This window comes from Leucoraja erinacea, chromosome 29 (assembly GCF_028641065.1).
Source record: "Leucoraja erinacea ecotype New England chromosome 29, Leri_hhj_1, whole genome shotgun sequence".
Classification (NCBI taxonomy): domain Eukaryota; kingdom Metazoa; phylum Chordata; class Chondrichthyes; order Rajiformes; family Rajidae; genus Leucoraja; species Leucoraja erinaceus.
The window spans coordinates 5,941,340-5,961,735 of NC_073405.1; the positions used below are offsets into that span (position 1 = coordinate 5,941,340).

The 20,396-nt window shown below is 46.1% G+C and overlaps 1 protein-coding gene across 1 annotated transcript in view; it reads left to right on the forward strand.

Annotated features, from left to right (window-relative positions):
- Positions 1–20,396, forward strand: part of LOC129711062 (phospholipid-transporting ATPase ABCA1-like) — a 136,899-nt gene that overhangs the window by 88,154 nt on the left and 28,349 nt on the right. Inside the window, exons 23-33 of the mRNA XM_055658424.1 lie at positions 420–634; positions 1,528–1,600; positions 4,145–4,347; positions 5,045–5,093; positions 7,480–7,584; positions 13,637–13,785; positions 14,799–14,923; positions 16,228–16,326; positions 17,331–17,520; positions 19,994–20,088; positions 20,204–20,236. Of these exons, the coding sequence (XP_055514399.1) occupies positions 420–634; positions 1,528–1,600; positions 4,145–4,347; positions 5,045–5,093; positions 7,480–7,584; positions 13,637–13,785; positions 14,799–14,923; positions 16,228–16,326; positions 17,331–17,520; positions 19,994–20,088; positions 20,204–20,236 (1,336 nt within the window). The remainder of the gene's footprint in view (positions 1–419; positions 635–1,527; positions 1,601–4,144; positions 4,348–5,044; positions 5,094–7,479; positions 7,585–13,636; positions 13,786–14,798; positions 14,924–16,227; positions 16,327–17,330; positions 17,521–19,993; positions 20,089–20,203; positions 20,237–20,396) is intronic.

A 20,396-nucleotide genomic window follows, 5' to 3' on the forward strand; every position in this document is an offset into this window, starting at 1 on the left:
AGACGCACAGAGTCTCTTGCCCAGAGTAGGTGGAATCAAGAACCAGCAGACATAGCTTTAACGTGAGGGAGGAAAGTATGAATAGGAATTTTTCACACAGTGGTGGGTGTATGCAACAAGGTGCCTAAGGAGGTAGTTAAGGCGTGTAGCATCGCAACATTTAAGAAACTTTTGAAGAGGTGCATGGATAGGACAGGTTTAGAGGGATATGGGTCAAACGGTGAAATTTGGGCCGAAGGGCCTATGTCCACTATGTTTGACTCTGTGACTAATTTTTACAACTTATCTAAGTTCTAAACTTATCTCATCTTGTACAAAACTAACTCGTCATAGACCAATAATTGGTTTTTGGATTACGCTGCAACTGTGATGATTAACACGGCCTTCCCAAGTGTCATTTGTGATTTGTGACTCTGCAGGCCGCACCATTATATTGTCTACCCATTACATGGATGAAGCCGATCTCCTTGGGGACAGAATTGCCATCATCTCCCAGGGAAAGCTCTGCTGTTGTGGATCTTCACTCTTCCTCAAAAACCATTTGGGAACGGGATATTATTTGACGTTGGTGAAAAAAGAACACGACAAGACTACACCAGCGAGCTCCAGTAGCACCACCATCGGTATGAGAAAGGTACCACAGATATTGGGCTTTTATACATCGCTTTCTGTCCGCCATCATAGATAGTCAAGGCCCACAGTAAAGGCCATCATCAAGAATCAAGTGGCTGCAATAAGATGACAAAATATTGGATATATTAAGTATTAATTGATTGATTGTTTCATTTTGAAAGCTTGTAAATCGTAGAGAGGAGTGAACGTCATCAGATCAAAAGAGGTGAGGAGTTGCTTAGTATTGAGGTCCGTCCAGTGGCGTAGCTGCCTTACAGCACCAGGGACCCGGGTTCGATTCTGACCACGGGTGCTGTCTGTATGGAGTTTGTACATTCTCTGTGACCACGTGGGTTTTCTCCGGGTACTCCGGTTTCCTCCCGCACTCCAACGACATTCAAGTTTCTAGGTTAATTAGCTTGTAAATCGTCCCTAGTGCGCAGGATAATGTTAGTGTACGCGGGGATCGCCGTGGACTCAGTGGGCCGAAGGGCCGGTTTCCATGCTGTGTCTCTATAGTCTAAAGTTCCCGGGAAAGAATGAGTCGGGATAGGAGTGATTGCTTTTTCAGCCTTTCTGTTGTGCAACATGTTAGTGCAGCCTCCTGCATAGCTTGTTTTTCTGGAGTTTAGTTTTGAGATACAGCTTGGAAACAGGCCTTTCGGCCCACCGAGTCCACGCCGACTATCGATCGCCTGTACACTAGTTCTATCCACGCACGTGTCAATTTACAGAAGCCAATTAACCTGCAAACCTGGAGTGCGGGAGGAAACCAGGGCCCCTGGAGCCAATGACTCGATGGGTGAAGGACCAGTTTCCTCACTGTATCTCTAAACTAAAGTATTGCACTGATCAAAATAATTATACAGACTGACTTCAGTTCTTGACTATTTGTTGTTTTCTTAATATTGCTAGGATGACAGTGATTCTGAGAGAAGTTATGATACTGGGCTCGGCAGTGAACAATACAGTGAAACAGGCGCTATGGGTAAGTTTCATTCCCTTATGATGTGAATAAGATGTCTTCCTACTTGTACTCGGCTTGTACAAGTAATTGTACAAATAATTTTGTTAGTCCTTGCTGTCTCCTCCCCTTCCTCAGTCCCCCTGCTGTCTCCCATCCCCCAGCCTTCAGGCTCCTCCTCCTTTTTCCTTTCTGGTCCCCGCCCCCGATCAGTCTGAAGAAGGGTTTCGGCCCGAAACGTTGCCCATTTCCTTCGCTCCATAGATGCTGCTGCACCCGCTGAGTTTCTCCAGCTTTTTTGTGTACCTTGTACTCGGCTTGTACTCGCTAGAATTTAGAAGATTGAGGGAGGATCTTATAGAAACTTACAAAATTCTTAAGGGGTTGGACAGGCTGGATGCAGGAAGATTGTTCCCGATGTCGGGGAAGCCCAGAACAAGGGGTCACAGTTTAAGGATAATTCTCTATATTTAAGGGGGAAGTTTTTTAGGACCGAGATGAGAAAATCATTTTTCACACAGAGACTGGTGAATCTGTGGAATTCTCTGCCACAGAAGGTAGTTGAGGCCAGTTCATTAGCTATATTTAAGAGGGAGTTAGATGTGGCCCTTGTGGCTAAAGGGATCAGGGGGTATGGAGAGAAGGCAGGTACAGGATACTGAGTTGGATGATCAGCGAGGTATTGGTTTCTATGTTTGTTCCATTTTATTGGTATTAAAATAATCTTGGGGGAAAAGTGACACACCCCAGAAACTGGAATACCATAAAAACTTTATATACTACTTCCTTAGATCGAGTTACACAAACCGTTTAGTTTGTTGTCACGTGTACCGAGATACAGTGAAAAACCTTTGTTGTGTGCTATCCAGTCAGCGGAAAGACAATACATGATTACAATTGGGCCATTTACAGTGATAAGTGAATCACGTTTAGCGCAAGGTAAAGCCAGCAAAGTCCGATCAAGGATAGTCCCAGGGTCACCAAAGAGGTAGATAGTGGTTCAACACTGCTCTCTGGTTGTGGTGGGATGATTCAGTTGCTGAACATTTTTATATCAACTTAAAAAGCTTAATTAAAAAAAAAATAGAGTGAAATATTTGCCAGGGCAGAAATGCTGTCCAATGGACTTGAAATCAACATGGAGGGGAGAGAGAGAGAGTCTGTTTGAGCCTCGAAATGGCCTGAACATCTACCAAAAAACAATCAGCTTCAGCACCTGCCCCCAGTGAAGTGCTTTGGACATTTTCCCACTTTAGAGGCAGGATGTAAATGCCAACTGGTGTTATAGTCAAGGTGGACAAAATGCTGGAGTAACTCAGCGGGTCAGGCAGCATCTCTGGAGTAAAGGAATAGGTGACATTTGGGGTCGAGATCCTCCTTCAGACTGAGGAAAGGTCTCGACCTGAAACGTCACCTATTCCTTTTCTCCGGAGATGTTGCCTGACCCGCTGAGTTACTCCTGGCGTTTGGTGGTGTCTATCTTCGGTATAATCGAGCACCTGCAGTTCCTTCCCACTCTGGTGTCGATAGTTCCGGTGCTTTTACCGCCAGGTATTTCATGACCTCATGGTGACACGAGGAACTGTAGATTCATGGTTCTTGGTTTCTTGGTCCTCCAAAATATTCCAAATGGAATTTAAACTGGAGGTGGTGAAGGGAGGGCTTAAGCCAGAAAGGGTTATTGGGAAGAAAAGAGCTACATTTAATGCAGGAACCTTGAGCAAAACATAAGGTGTTGGGAGACCTATCACTTTTGAACTGATGAAATGTGGCCCGACCACTGTCCTATAGAGTTGCATCATGAGTGTGAAGATACAGAGTGACAATACTGGGTCCTACAGATTGGCTTCCTCCAAGAATGCCTGCTAAGTCCCGCTATTCCCACCTGCTAAGTTAGTAACCGGACCCTTCTGCTTATCCTAATCCTCGGTTTTATTGCGATGAGTCCCATTGGGGCAGTGGGACTTAAGGCTGTGGCTCTCGCATCTAGGGTTGCCAACTTTGTCACTACCAAATAAGGGCAAAAGGTCAAAATAAGGAAAAATTCCCAACGGTAATTTGTGGACTGACTTGGCCGTGGCTGGGCGAATGATGAGTTGGCCCGGGTGTTGGACTGTACTCAAAGCCCAGTCGGCGGGCCAGCTGAGGAGTTTTGGCCCGGGCTTTGCCCGGGCCAAAACTCCTCTGCTGGCCTGCCGCTGGGCTTTGAGCTCTGCTGCGCGCAAAGTCTGGCGCCCCATCCAACTCATGATCGGCCATGAGAAGGAGGGGTGGTGGTGTCGGCGTTAAGCAAAGGTCCGCTGGCCGGGCTGCCGACCAACGGGGCCAGGGGCGAGGCCCTGCTGCTGCACTCCACGGGCTGCACTACGCCGGGACGGGTGGGGCGGGGCCGGACGCGGCACTCCGACCCGACAGTCCCCTCGACCCGAGTGGTAGCAGTCAAATACTGGGCAAGGGCGGTCCCGTACGGGACAAACCAATTTAGCCCAATGTACGGGATGTCCCGGCCAATACGGGACAGTTGTCAACCCTCCTCACACCTCTCTTTGTTTTTTTTTTATCTCGCAGATGTGTCGACTGTTTTAGCACTGGTGCAGAAATATGTCTCTGACACGAGGCTGGTGGAAGACTTCGGCCATGAGATGACCTACATTTTGCCCTATACCGGGGCAAAGGATGGCGCCTTTGTGGAACTCTTCCAGGAACTGGACAACCGTCTCTGTGAGCTCGGAATTTCCAGTTATGGGATCTCGGACACCACCCTGGAGGAGGTCAGCACGAGGGGAGCACCGAATGGGTAGCAACAGCCCAGTGTTGAATCTTAAAATCCCTGTCTTGCTTTCAAAGTGCTTCAGCCCCTTCCATCTGTTCACAGACGATAACTTTCTCCATTTCAGGCATCCCCGATTTTCATAACGAACCATAATTTTTTTCAATTATGAAATATAATTTTTTTTAAAATTAAGAATTGTTCCATTCTCAAAATTTTCATTATGAACTTTTTGGGCATTCCCAATTGTCATTTATTAACTTCCACCGTCTAACTCCTAATCCTTGGACCAGAGCATCTGCCCACCCAGTCCACGCCCGCCGCCAATCATCACTCGCCCATTCACGCTAGTTCCATGTTACCCCACCAACACATCCAATCCCTGCACACTTTCGGGGCAATTTACAGAAGCCAATTAACCGACAAATCCGCACGTCTTTGGAGTGTGGGAGGAAACCGGAGCACCCGGAGAAAACCCACAGTCACAAAGAGAACGTGCAAACTCCACACAGTCAGCCCGGGTCTCTGGTGTTTGTTTATTATCGCATTTAGAGTTCTCGGTCTCTATCCCTGATCCATAGTTCATCACCTCTTATTCTGGGTTTTTGATCACTTTCAATTTTTGGCTTTTTTTGAGTACATTGAGCTTGAAAATGTTGTCTAATTGCTGCGTTTTTAACCTGCGCTGTGCCTTGTAGATTTTTCTCAAAGTGGCTGAAGATTCAGGAGTGGACAGTGATGTTGCAGGTAATGTCAAAGTTACCACTTCCGATCTTCTTTATTCCTAACAAAGGTTATTTTTATTTTCCAAAGCACATTTTAACTCTCTATTCTTGTCCCAAATCTCTGCTCTTTGCTAGTCTTTGACAACAGAAAATACTGTTCACTTTTAACTTGTTGTTTCAGCGGGCCAAGTGTATATGGATTTAGTTTAGTTTTGAGATACGGCGCGGAAATAGGCCGTTTGGTCTGCACACTAACACTACCCTGCAAACACTTGGGGCAATTTAAATTGATACCAAGCCAATTATACTAAGCTAGATAGGGATCTTAAAGATAGCGGAGTCAGGGGATATGGGGAGAAGGCAGGAACGGGGTACTGATTGTGGATGATCAGCCATGATCACATTGAATGGCGGTGCTGGCTCGATGGGCTGAATGGCCTACTCCTGCACCTATTGTCTATTGTCTATTAACTTCCAAACCTGTGTGTCTTTGGAGATTGGGAGGAAACTGAAGATCTCGGGGAAAGCCCACATGGTCACGGGGAGAATGTTCAAACACCATATAGACAGCACCCGTAGTCAGGATCGATCCTGGGTCACTGGCGCTGTAAGGCAGCACCACTACTGCTGCGCCACCGTGTCGCCCCGTTCTTGCAGATCCGAAAGCTCTCTAACCGTGGGGCTTCCTTGGGTCATGTCCGGCTTGGTGTTAGATTAATTGATTATGATGGATATATTGAATCAGCAGCTCTTTTCTAACCATGCAGCCACCAGGGTGGTAAAGGTTGCATTATGGCCTGTAGTCATCCAGAAACATATCTTCCTATGTCATTTAGTTTTTCAACTTTGTCCGTACTCTTTAAGGGCCTGTCCCACTTTCATGACCTCTGCCGAGTTTGCCCTTGACTCGTACTCGCAGCATGGTCGTCACGAGGCTGTAGGAGGTCGAAGGTACACGCGGCATCTAGTAGGTCACGACGTTTTTCTAGCCTGATGAAAAATGTCCACGAGTAAAAAAGGTCGTGAGTTAGGTTGTGAAAGTGGGACAGGCCCTTAACTCACAGGCTAGTCTGACACAATCTACGCCTTTGAGAGTTACACTTGCATTGGAGCAGAGTCAATGAAGCTGGTACAATTTATGCCCTATCCCCGGGAGTCTGCTCCGATTCTGTGTACGTTAAAGAAACTCTGATGTTGGTACTTCCAACGTATGTTCTGTCTTGTAATTATGTTGCTGGATTATGGACGGGTGTGGGCGGAGAATGTTAAAAAACAAAGCGATTACAGGTCACATGTCCATTGCCCTCACCGTAGTTTTTAATTATTGCACAAAATGGAAGTCAAGATATTTTGTATCGGTTGCTTGCATATTGTGCCGTTTCAACTTTTATCCATCCACATCAACTTAATAGCCCTGTCCCACTGTACAAGTTCACTCAAGAGTTCTCCCGAGTTTGCCCTGATTCGAACTCGGAGATTTACGGTAATGGCCGCTCGTAGGTACTCGGGGCTCTCGTGGACATTTTTCAACATGTTGAAAAATCTTCACGAGTCTTCCCGAGCTTACTGCGTTTCCTGAGTACCTGCCGTTAGCGTTACGAGCCACTAAGAGAAGTCTCAAGCTCCGACGTACCCGCTACATACATTCTACGTGCTTCCATGCGTTTGTTTGTTTTTATTAAACACGGGACTTGAATGAACTCGTACAGTGAGACGGGGCTTTAACCCTACATTTCAACTGTAAAGTGTTCAAAAAAATTACTTAGTTGGCTGCAAAATACCATAGGGCAGTCAGGGTGGTACAGCACTAGAGTTGCTGCCTTACAGCGAATGCAGCGCCGGAGACCCGGGTTCGATCCCGACTGCGGGTGCTGTCTGTACAGAGTTTGTACGTTCTCCCCGTGACCTGCGTGGGTTTTTCTCCGAGATCTTCAGTTTCCTCCCACACTCCAAAGCCGTACAGGTTTGTAGGTTAATTGGCTTGGTGTATAAGTGTAAATTGTCCCTAGTGGGTGTAGGATGGTGTTAATGTGCGGGGATCGCTGGTCGGCGCAGACTCGTTGGGCCGAAGGTCCTGTTTCTGCGCTGTATCTCGAAACTAAACTAAAGGAAGCTCAGAAGCTATGGTTGGTGCAATAAAAATCAATGTCTCATCTTAAGGATTAGTTTAGTTTATTGTCACATGGACTGATGTTCAGTGAAAATACTTCACATGATACACGATCAAGATGTCCACAGTGTACGGATAAAGGAAATAACATTTTGTGCAAGGTAAAGTCCGATTCAAGATAGTCCAAGGGCCTCCAATGAGGTAGATGGGAGATCGGGACTGCGCTCGGGTTGGTTATAGGATGGTTCTTTTGTTCCATCACTTCATGCATCATTTTTATTTTCCGGGCTATTTACAGATGGAAATGTCCCGATTAAAAGAGTCAGATGTTCAAGGTCAAGTGAGCACACGCTTCAACCCGTGAGTGAAGAAGGTGACTTTGAGATGCACGATGTAGAACCTGGTAAGTTCCACGTTGAATGGTCCCAAACACTTTGGGTTCAATATTGTCTGTTACTGTAAGGCCCACAAACATCTCTCCAGACTGACATGACATTCAGCCATGCAGGACAGGAAATTTAATTCCCATCTCGTGGGTTCCTCGAGTTATCATGTTACTCAGCTCCTCCTGCTCGAAGAACCACTTTCCCAATTCTCTTTCCCCACCGACGATCAGATTGAAGAATAGTCCCGACCCAAAACGTCACCCATCCATGTTGTCCAGGGATGCTGCCTGACTAGCTGAGTCACTCCAGCACTTTGTGATAAGTCACCCATCCGTGTTCTCCAGGGATGCTCCTGACTAGCTGTGTTACTCCAGCACTCTGTGAAACATCACCCATCCATGTTCTCCAGGGATGCTGCCTGACCCGCTGTGTTACTCCAGCACTTTGTGCCTTTCCGTGGTACATCGTGTCTCAGTGAGCCTGAGCCAGCGAGGTGCCGTTAAGGAACAGCTGAAATCAGCTCGTGGTTCCTGTGAAGATTCAGTGTGTGCCTTTCGATTGACAGTTCAACATTCTCATGGTTGAGTAGCCCGCCAGCACTTAAATTTGTCTTTGTAATGACCACTTGCATAAGGTGCAGACCAGCGATGAAACAAACAGTTTGGCAGCAGAAAGAACAGAAAAACATGTAATTAAGACTAGGAGACAGAAACACAAAATAAAAGATAGACACAAAGTGCTGGAGTAACTCAGCGGGACAGGCAGCATCTCTGGAGAGAAGGAATGGGTGACGTTTCGGGTCGAGACCCTTCTTCCTGAAACGTCACCCATTCCTTCTCTCTGGAGATACTGCTTGTCCCGCTGCGTTACTCCAGCACTTTGTGTCTATCTTCGGTTTAAACCAGCATCTGCAGTTCCTTCCTTAACACAAAATAAAGTGCTAGCTTAATAAATATCCCCCATGCAAGTTAATTGCTGTATTTTTCCCCATCAATGTTTATATCTGAATTTATAATAAAACATACATAAAGTTAAATATAAACAAATGTCTTGTTCCCACTCTGCAAATAGTGTGTGCGAAACATAGAAACATAGAATATAGGTGCGGGAGTAGGCCATTCGGCACTTCGAGCCTGCACCGCCATTCAATATGATCATGGCTGATCATCCAACTCAGTATCCCATACCTGCCTTCTCTCCATACCCTCTGATCCCCTTAGCCACAAGGGCCACATCTAACTCCCTCTTAAATATAGCCGATGAACTGGCCTCGACTATCCTCTGCGGCAGAGAGTTCCAGAGATTCACTACTCTCTGTGTGAAAAAAGTTCTTTTCATCTCGGTTTTAAAGGATTTCCCCCTTATCCTCAAGCTGTGACCCCTTGTCCTGGACTTCCCCAACATCGGGAGCAATCTTCCTGCATCTAGCCTGTCCAACCCCTTAAGAATTTTGTAAGTTTTGTAAACTTGGAGAAAATTCAGTTTACTAAATTAGAGTTTTGTTCTGAATGTTTTTATTGAATGTATTGTCTCTCTATTTCTAATGCTTTCCAAATGCCAGTTAAAGGGAAAGTACGAACAAAAGGTACGAATAAAAATTGGATATAATTTTTATTGAAGTTAACCTGATCGGAAATGTGCAAAATCTGGAAGAGAAGCTGTTTTGATCAGTGTGCCTTTTTAAAGTAATTTACTCAAAGAATGAGCTATACTTTATTGTCATAGGGGGTTAAATGGGGGGAAAAAGGTGTTTAGCAGAACAACTAAGATATCAAGGGAGTCCAGAGTGTTTTCTTGTTATATGTCCCAGGCAGAACAATTAAATTCTTACTTAACAGCACAACGGAGTGTGTAAACATATTGCTCTCCAAACTCAAACTTGGGCTTGCCGACCTCGATGAGACTCAGATTAAAGTGCTTTGTCGAACGTGACGCCATGGGCTAGGGGGATTGTCCTGCTACATAAGGTTATCTCACCTTGAGATCTGGGTAGTCAACAGGCAGCTGGGCTCGAGAGACAACGCCCTCGCTCAGCTACAGCAGCGATGACAATTATGTTAGCGGACCAAACTAATATGTAACACCTGAATAAAACTACTGTTTGAACCTGCCTGACATCTGGCCCTTTTCCTGACCACGTTTGGCGCTGCTACAATGTAAAAATATTACTCTCAAAACTCAAACTTGGGCTCGCTGATCTCAATGAGACTCAGTTTAAAGAGCTTTGTCGAAGACGGTCACAAAATGCTGGAATAACTCGGCAGGACTGGCAGCATCTCTGGAGAGGAGGAATGGGTGACCCCTTCTGCAGTCTGAAGTTTCTGGTCTCAACCCGAAACGTCACCCATTCCTTCTACCCACAGATGCTGGCTATATCGCTGAGTAGATATTCAGTGTAAACAGCATATGACCATATAACCATATAACAATTACAGCACGGAAACAGGCCATCTCGGCCCTACAAGTCCGTGCCGAACAATTATTTTCCCCTAGTCCCATCTACCTGCACTCAGACCATAACCCTCCATTCCTTTCCCATCCATATACATATCCAATTTATTTTTAAATGATAAAATTGAACCTGCCTCCACCACTTCCACTGGAAGCTCATTCCACACAGCTACCTCTCTCTGAGTAAAGAAGTTCCCCCTCATGTTACCCCTAAACTTCTGTCCCTCAATTCTGAAGTCGTCCTCTTGTGTGAATCTTCCCTACTCTCAATTGGAAAAGCTTATCCACATCAACTCTGTCTATCCCTCTCATCATTTTAAAGACCTCTATCAAGTCCCCCCCCTTAACCTTCTGCGCTCCAGAGAATAAAGACCTAACTTATTCAACCTTTCTCTGTAACTTAGTTGCTGAAACCCAGGCAACATTCTAGTAAATCTCCTCTGTACTCTCTCTATTTTGTTGACATCCTTCCTATAATTGGGCGACCAAAATTGTACACCATACTCCAGAATTGGCCTCACCAATGCCTTGTACAATTTTAACATTACACCCCCCTCTTCTATACTCAATGCTCTGATTTATAAAGGCTAGCATACCAAAAGCTTTCTTTACCACCCTATCTACATGAGATTCTACCTTCAGGGAACTATGCACAGTTATTCTTAGATCCCTCTGTTCAACTGCATTCCTCAATTCGCTACCATTTACCATGTACGTCCTATTTTGATTTGTCCTGCCAAGATGTAGCACCTCACACTTATCAGCATTAAACTCCATCTGCCATCTTTCAGCCCATTCTTCCAAATGGCCTAAATCTCTCTGTAGACTTTGGAAATCTACTTCATTATCCACAACACCACCTATCTTAGTATCATCTGCATACTTACTAATCCAATTTACCGCACCTTCATCCAGATCATTGATGTATATGACAAACAACAGTGGACCCAACACAGATCCCTGAGGCACCCCACTAGTCACCTGCCTCCAACCTGACAAACAGCCATCCACCATTACTCTCTGGTGTCTCCCATTCAGCCACTGTTGAATCCATCTTGCTACTCCTGCATTTATACCCAACAATTGAACCTTCTTAACCAACCTTCCATGAGGAACGTTGTCAAAGGCCTTACTAAAGTCCATATAGACAACATCCACTGCTTTACCCTCATCAATTTCCCTAGTAACCTCTTCAATAATAAGCAGTTCCTTCCTACACAGAATTTGATCTTTGATGACTTTATAAAGCAACTACCCTTCATATAAATAAAATGAAAGAGCTCTGTCCTTGGTTTAAGGGGGATCAAATTGGCTGGGATTCCAGTTTATGATTGTTTGCTGGGGTAGTTCTATGATGCAGTGAGGAAGAAACTGCTGATTCTTCAACATAGACCAGTGGCTCGCTGCTAATGTGGGTGGCAAATGTGTGCTTCCCCCTTGGTCAAACTGCCCTTATAGACTTGCGGCCTGAAACCAACCCCATCCCAAATAGCAAAGCCTTGTATATGGTCCAAGGGCTTTGTGCAATGTCATGCTGTCACATAAAACACGTTAGGACCACAAAATTAATTAAAAAATCAATGAAATTATGCAACAATTTGAAACTTAAATCATTTTTGAATGATTAAAGGATCTAAACTCTATTTTAAAATATATATATATATATAATTTACTTAATACTTACCAGTTCATCAGTACCAGGGCAGCACGGTGGCGCAGCGGTAGAGTTGCTGCCTTACAGCACTTGCAGCGGCAGACACCAAGGATCGATCCCGACTACGGGCGCTGTCTGTACGGGATTTGTACGTTCTCTCTGTGACCGCGTGGGTTTTCTACGAGATCTTCGGTTTCCTCCCCACGCTCCAAAGACGTACAGGTTTGTAGGTGAATTGGCTTGGTGTAAGTGTAAATTGTCCCTCCTGTGTGTAGGACAGTGTTGATGTGCGGGGATCGCTGGTCGGTCCGGACCCGATGGACCGAAGGGCCTGTTTCCGCGCTGTATCACTGAACTAAAATAAACATTTTTTTTTTTTCCACGGGTGTGAATGTATTTCATTATTCCTGCCCCAGCTCTGAGCTTTACTTTAGACTTATGAGAGAGAGCGCGGCGACAGGCCCTTCGGCCCACTGAGTTTGCGCTGCCCACCAATCCTGGCACTCTCCTACACACCAGGGAGGAGGTCCAGCACTTAGCAGCATGGTGCGCTGACAACAACCTGGCCCTTAACTCCAAGAAGACCAAGGAGCTCATTGTAGACTTCAGGAAGTCCAGAGGCGGCACGCACACCCCCATCCACATTAACGGGACGGAGGTGGAACGTGTTTCTAGCTTCAGGTTCCTGGGAGTCAACATCTCCGATGACCTCTCTTGGACCCACAATACCTCTACTCTGATCAAGAAGGCTCATCAGCGTCTCTTCTTCCTGAGGAGACTGAAGAAGGTCCATCTGTCTCCTCAGATCCTGGTGAACTTCTACCGCTGCACCATCGAGAGCATCCTTACCAATTGCATCACAGTATGGTATGGCAACTGCTCTGTTTCCGACCGGAAGGCATTGCAGAGAGTGGTGAAAATTGCCCAACGCATCACCGGTTCCTCGCTCCCCTCCATTGAGTCTGTCCAAAGCAAGCGCTGTCTGCGGAGGGCGCTCAGCATCGCCAAGGACTGCTCTCACCCCAACCATGGACTGTTTACCCTCCTACCATCCGGGAGGCGCTACAGGTCTCTCCGTTGCCGAACCAGCAGGTCCAGGAACAGCTTCTTTCCGGCGGCTGTCACTCTACTAAACAACGTACCTCTGTGACTGCCAATCACCACCCCCCCCCCCCGGACACTTATTATTATTTTTTATTATTCAAATCGTTTGCTATGTCGCTCTTCAAGGGAGATGCTAAATGCATTTCGTTGTCTCTGTACTGTACACTGACAATGACAATTAAAATTGAATCTGAATCTGAATCTGAATCAGGGACAATTTACAATTTTTACCGAAGCCAATTAACCTACAAACCTGTACGTCTTTGGAGTGTGGCGGGAATCCGGAGCAAGATCCGCGCAGGTCATGGGGGGGAAAACGTCCAAACTCCGTAGAGACAGCACCCGTAGTCAGGATCAAACCTGGGTCTCTGGCGCTGTAAGGCAGTGCCACTGTGTTGGCGCTGTGGTTCAGAAGATAAACCCCCAGCCACTTTTGCTGGCAGAGTTACTGTTCGCCTGTGGGTGCAGCAGCATCTATGGAGCGAAGGAAATGGGCAACGTTTCGTCCCGAAACGTTGCCTATTTCCTTCGCTCCATAGATGCTGCTGCACCCGCTGAGTGTCTCCAGCTTTTTTGTATAACCTTCGATTCTCCAGCATCTGCAGTTCCTTCTTAAATACTGTTAGCCTGAACTTGGCTGCCAGAGTCCACGAAGAATTCAGCACGAAGGGCCGAATGGCCTACTCCTGCACCTAATTTCTAATTCAACATCAGAGCACTATTGGATAGAATTCCTGCAAGTGGCAACATTTGCCAGTTCCACAGAGAAGTACCGGAGGTTTGGCATTTCACCCTCATGTTATAAACCCTGAGCTTCCAGCGGTGTTTAATGAAGGAACCTCCTTTCTACCTTTGTTCAGAATCCAGAGAAACGGACTTCATGCACTGTGTGGACGGCCGAGGCTCGTACCAGCTGCGCGGCTGGGAGCTCACCCGCCAGCAGTTCCACTCTCTCTTCATCAAACGCTTTATCTACGCCCGGCGCAGCCACAGGGGACTCTTTGCGCAGGCAAGTCAACCTTTAGCCGTTAGTGGAAACAAGATGTGTGTTCCCTCATCAACTCTTCCCACAGCGTGGGGGAACCGCCATGGGGCGGGGCGGTGGGGGAAAGGGGGAGGTTTCAATAGATGTGACCCTTCTTCAGACTGAGAGTCAGGGGAGGGGGGGTGAAAGACCAAAGGACAAGACTCTTCTTCAGACAAGGGAGGGGGGTGAAAGACCAAAGGACAAGACTCTTCTTCAGACTGAGAGGGAGACACAGAGATATGGAAGGGTAAGGTGTGAAAACAAAACATCGTGGACTTTTTAAATGGAGATCTACCGATTAGGGTTGTGCACTGAATCTTGCAACTTCATTATTAACTAACATAATCACATGTCCCACTGAGAGTAGGGAAGATTCAAACAAGGGGACATGACATGAGAATTAAGGGACTGAAGTTTAGGGGTAACATGAGGGGGAACGTCTTTACTCAGAGAGTGGTAGCTGTGTGGAATGAGCTTCCAGTGAAGGTGGTGGAGGCAGGTTCTTTTTTATCATTTAAAAATAAATTGGATAGTTATATGGATGGGAAGGGAATGGAGGGTTATGGTCTGAGCACAGGTATATGGGACTAGGGGAGATTATGTGTTCGGCACGGACTAGAAGGGTCGAGATGGCCTGTTTCCATGCTGTAATTGTTATATGGTTATGTGTTGGTGGATTTCTACTTGAATCATTCTGGTATATTTAAGTTTAACCACTGATTAATGCAATGCAGCCTGACAATTCTGCATAAACTGATCTGGTATAATCTGATGTTGTGTATAAAGTACTGTCCTAAGATAGAGAGTTTCTTGATTAGTGCGGGTGTCAGAGGTTATGGGGAGAAGGCAGGAGAATGAGGTTAGGAGGGAGAGATAGATCAGCCACGATTGAATGACGGAGTAGAGTTGATGGGCCGAATGGCCTAATCCTGCTCCCATCACATGATTTTACAAGAATAACATGAACCAATTGCGATGTCTTGTATCTTTTCCAGATTGTGCTGCCAGCCATGTTTGTCTTCGTCGCTCTTCTCTTTAGTCTCATCGTGCCTCCGTTTGGGAAGTACCCGTCATTAGAGCTGAATCCCTGGATGTATGGGGAGCAGTACACTTTCATCAGGTAACCAACGCACACCAAAGTACAACATCGACAAGTTAATCCCATCACAACGGGGGCACGAAGCGTGGTTGTCACCCCTTCAGATGCTGAGGACAGGGCAGCCAAACTCTCTCCTCACATCCAGCCTGGGCAACTGAACCATTCGACCACATCTAGAGAGCAGTCTCGACCTACTACCCACCTCATTGGAGACCCACGGACTATCTTTGATCGGACTTTAGACACAAAAAAGCTGGAGTAACTCAGCTGGCCAGACGGCATCTCTGGAGAAAAGAGGTCAGCATCTCCAGAGGTGCTGCCTGACCCGCTGAGTTACTCCAGATTGTTGCGTGTATCGTCCGTTTAGACCAGCATCTGCAGTTCCATCCTGCGCATTTGATCGGACTTTGCTGGCTTTACCTTACACTGAACGTTATTTACGTTAGTCCCTGCATCCTCTGTCAGCACACTCTAAATGACTCGATTGTAATCATGTCTTGACTTTCCACTGACTGCTTAGCAGGCAAAACAAAAGCTTTTCACTGTACCTCGGAGGTACCTCAGTGTACCACTGTACCTCCAATAAACTCCTGCAGTAGGTTGGCCAGTTTGATTATAGACCGCGACTGGTCTTGGATTGTGCCACTTGTAATTCTCTCACTGAGCTTCCACTTCTCAGGTACATGGCAGGTGATCCAAGTGACTATTGTTTGCCTCACCCCCTATCTACCTGCTGACGTTTGGATTAGAAGGGAGCGCCTCGATCAACATTAGAATTGCTGATTCTGAACAGACTTCAAGTTCACATGTATTGTCACAGGCGCCAATTGGTACAGTGGAATTTGAGTTGCCGTACAGCCATGTGGAAACATAGAAAATAGGTGCAGGAGGAGGCCCTTCAAGCCAGCACTGCATTCATTGTGATCATGGCTGATTGTCCCCAATCAATAACCCGTGCCTGCCTTCTCCCCATATCCCTTGATTCCACTAGCCTCTGGAGCTCTATCTAACTCTCTCTTAAATCCATCCAGTGACTTGGCCTCCACTGCCCTCTGTGGCAGAGAATTCACCACTCACCACTCTCTGTGAGAAAAAGTGTTTCCTCATCTCAGTTCTAAATGGCTTACCCCTTATTCTTAAACTGTGTGTGGCCCCTGGTTCTGGACTCCCCCCAACATCGGGAACATGTTTCCCGCCTCTAGCGTGTCCAAACCCTTAACAATCTTATATGTTTCATATAAGTTAGTCGGAGTTACTCCAGCTTTTTGTGCCTATCTTAGACGTACGATCATTGTTCATCTGTTTTGTATTTTTGACCCCTTCAGTGACGACCTGCCGGAGGATTTCAGCAGTGGCGAGCTGATGAGCGCACTGCTTGGTGACCCTGGGTTTGGTACCACTTGTATGGCGGATGGTTTGAATGTGTAAGTATGAGAGGCGGGCCGTTCTCTCCGTCAGACGATATGCAGCGATTGTGCCCGCTCTTTCTCTGCCACCCTTTGTTCCTTTTAATCCAAGCGTTGGAAATTTCTGTTGAAGGTGTGTTCCCGCTATCTAATCCGCACGGTTCCAGTGGAACTGATAGCACATTTAAAATAATAATGGCAAACAAATGTCAGGACTGGATCCGCCCCGGTAGGTTACACATGCGGAGAGGTGCTGTGTATCATAGAGTCATAGAGTGATCCCATCTAGTGTAGGTGGGACATGTTGTTTCCTTACTGTATGACTCCAAGAAGGAGAAATTAAGCAGATTGTGGGGCGGGGGGGGGGGGGGGGAAACTACAAAGCCTGTCCCACTTAGGAGACTTTTTAGGCGACTGCAGGAGACTATGCCACATGTTCGCGAGTGTCGCCTTCATGGTCGTGAGGAGAGAAGGAATGGGTGACGTTTTGGGTTGACCATCCCTAACCAGGTTGAAGAAGGGTCTCGACCCGAAACGTCACCCATTCCTTGCCTCATAGCTCCCATCCTGCGTTTGGACTGTTCGACCTGCTGCCCTCTGGAAGCTGCTATAGGTGCATCAAATCTAGAACAAATAGACTCAGGAATAGTTGTTTTCCGAAAGTCACAACTACTCATAATTCACACACTTCACAGCCCAACACCCGGACTTCCATCTATTCTATCCACGTACTGAAATTTGGAACTGTAATGTGTATTGTAACTGTAATTTTTAATATTTTTAATTTAAAAAAAAATATTTAATATAATCCATTTTGCCTTTATAGATATGTATATAGCGCCACAGAATTGTGCACCTATTTCTCCCCCCCCCCCCCCCCCCCCCCTTTTGTCTTGTTTTCTGGTTCTTGTTTTTTGTACTAAATTATATGCATGCACTGAGTCTGAGCTGCTTTTAATTTCATTGTACATGTATAGTGACAATAAATGGCATATCTAATTTCCCTCTCTCTCCCCTGTTAGAGACCAGCATTGCTCGCCAGGTAGTAACGAATGGATAACTCCCCCTGTCCCAGGATCGATCATGAGCATCTTTTTCAATGGCAACTGGACAATGCAGAACCCATCGCCTACATGTGAGTGTAGCTCAGAGCAGAGCAAGAGGATGCTGCCTGAATGTGGACAAGGCGCAGGAGGGCTCCCACCATCCGAGGTGAGTTGGATAAACCAAGGACGTCTTTAGACTTGTGTGTAGGAAGGAACTGCAGATGCGGGGCACAAAATGCTGGAGTGACTCAGCGGGACAGGTCGCAACTCTGGAGAGAAGGAATGGGTTGACCATCCCTAACCAGGTTGAAGAAGGGTCTCGACCCGAAACGTCACCCATTCCTTCTCTCCGGAGATGCTGCCCGTGTCGCTGAGTTACTCCAGATTTTTGTGTCAATCTACATCTTTAGACTAGACATCCAGGCCCTTCAGCCCACTGGGTCCATGCCAACCGGCGATGCCCTTACACTGGCACTATCCTACACACTCGGGACAATTTTACAGAAGCCAATCTTCCTGCAAACCTGTACGTCTTTGGAGTGTTGGAGGAAACCAGAGCACCCGGAGAAAACCCACGCAGTCACAGGGAGAACGTTCAATCTCCATATGGACAGTCCCCTGGGTGAGGATCAAACCCGAGTAGCTTTGTGGTTATTTTTAACCATTACTTAAATACGTTTGTATGTTTAAAGCAATGAACTTTTTTTTTAAAAAGAAAATAATCTATTATCCTTTTTATCCTTTTTTTTAAGTTTTCTTAATTTAGGCACCTAATTTTTATGTGGGCTACTGCTTCATCTAATAGAATGGTAGATATGTCACACTATGGAAGTCAGACATTTTGGTTCATTGTATCTGTGCTAAAGCAGGAGAGAGCACCTTCCCGTCGTCTAGACTTGGTCTGCAACCCGACATGTGTGCTGCACATTCAGACACTTGAAATGTGCCGCTCCCTTCAAGCAGTGAGTTTGTCTCTGAAGAAAAGCTCATAAGATCATGTGATGGGGAGCAAAATTAAGCCATTCAGCTATCGTCTACTCCACCATTCAATCATGGATGATCTATCTATCTCTCTCTCTCTCTCTCTCTCTCTCTCTCTCTCTCTCTCTCTCTCTCTCTCTCTCTCTCTCTCTCTCTCTCTCCTCCTCCTAACCCATTCTCCTGCCTTCTCCCCCCACAACCCAAGATACCTGTACTAATCTAGGATCGATCTATCTCTGCCTTAAATATATCCACTGACTTGGCCTCCACAGCATTCTGTGGCAAAGAATTCCACAGATTTCACCGCCCTCTGAAATTCCTCCTCATCTCCTTCCTAAAGGAACGTCCTTTAATTCTGAGGCTACGATCTCTAGTCCTAGACTCTCTCACGTGGAAATATCCTCTCCTCAAGTGTCAATGAGGTCCGCCCCCCCCCCCCCCCCCCCCCCCCCCCTCCCTCATTGTCCTTCTAAACTCCAACAAGTCTAGGCCTATCCATCAAACGTTTGTCATCCTCCACCACTTACTTTAAAATCAGGTGACTTGTTTTTTTTTTACTTCTTAGCTTCGAAAAATAAATCCTTTCTGTTTACTCTTTCTAAGTGCCTCAACTTTTGTGCACCTTAATTAAGTCTCGCCTTGTTTCAATGAAAGCAACTTGTGAAGGGTTTGACATGAAATGTCGCTTATTCCATTTCTCCTGCTGATTTACTCCCATCATTTAGTGTTAATATTTGTCAACTATCTTTGTGTCTACCAATCATTTCTCACCGCATTAATGTTCCAGCCCTTGCAATATCCTCAAAAAAACTTCTCTGCATCTTCTCCAGGGCCTCCTCTTTAGATTTAGAACATGCCGTTTGTTCTGTTGTGTTAATGCCTCTCTTTTGAATAAATGATCTAATTCTTCTTCCACACTCTTGGCCTCATAGCCTGGCAAATAATGCTCCTTCAAGCAAACCTCACATTCCCCTTTAGTAATAACTATTGCATCAACTTCCATCATTCATTTTGTACGATATGTTCCATATCATCAATGCAGCCTAGTTTAGAGATACAGCGTGGGAACAGGCTCTTCACCCACCGAGTCTACCAGTTCTATCAGTTTACAGACCTGTACGTCTTTGGAGTGTGGGAGGAAACCGGAGCACCCGGAGGAAACACAGGTCACCGGGAGAACGTACAAACTCCGTACAGACAGCAACCCGGAGTCGGGATCGAACCTGGGTCTCCGGCGCTGTAAGGCAGCATCTTTACAGCAGCACCCGTTATTTTTAACCATGTATACACATTTATTTTCTTGATCTACGCCAGGCTTCCATTGTCATCCTTCTTTGGTGAAGCCTCTTGGTGTATAATATGGAACCTGGTGGACAACACAAGTTACAGCACCAGAATGCATGTTGAGATACCGATTCTATGGGCATTGTAATTGTTATTCAGGCCACACAGCAGCAGATACTTACTCAAAAATTGTACAGTGCAACCTCAGATGCTGGTTTGCACCGAAGATAGACACAAAATGCTGGAGTAACTCAGTGGGACAGGCAGCATCTCCGGATAGAAGGAGTGGGTGACGTTTCGGGTGGAGACCCTTCTATCAAAAATTGTAAGGCATGCGTTTGTGTTGACAACAGTGGATTTTTCTGTCTAAACAGTTGCATCGTAATACCGGAGACATCCTTCAGAACCTAACTGGCAGGAATATCTCTGACTACCTCGTGAAGACCTACCCCCAGATCCTGAGTAAAAGGTATGAATTGGCATGGACGTCGACCATGTGACTAAATGTGGTCTAACTATTCAACGTCACGTCATTTAATTCTTGCGGTGATCTGTGGATAACATACGTCTGTTCTTGTTTGCAGCCTGAAAACCAAGAAGTGGGTGAATGAATTCAGGTCAGTAAATACCTCCAGGGGTGAGATAGTTGGTATCCATGTTCTGATTATCCAAATATTAAACGATCAGCCTAAAAGGAATTTTTAATCTTTTAGTCTGTGGAATACTCTGCCTGAGAGGGCGGTGGAGGCCGGTTCTCAGGATGCTTTCAAAAGAGAG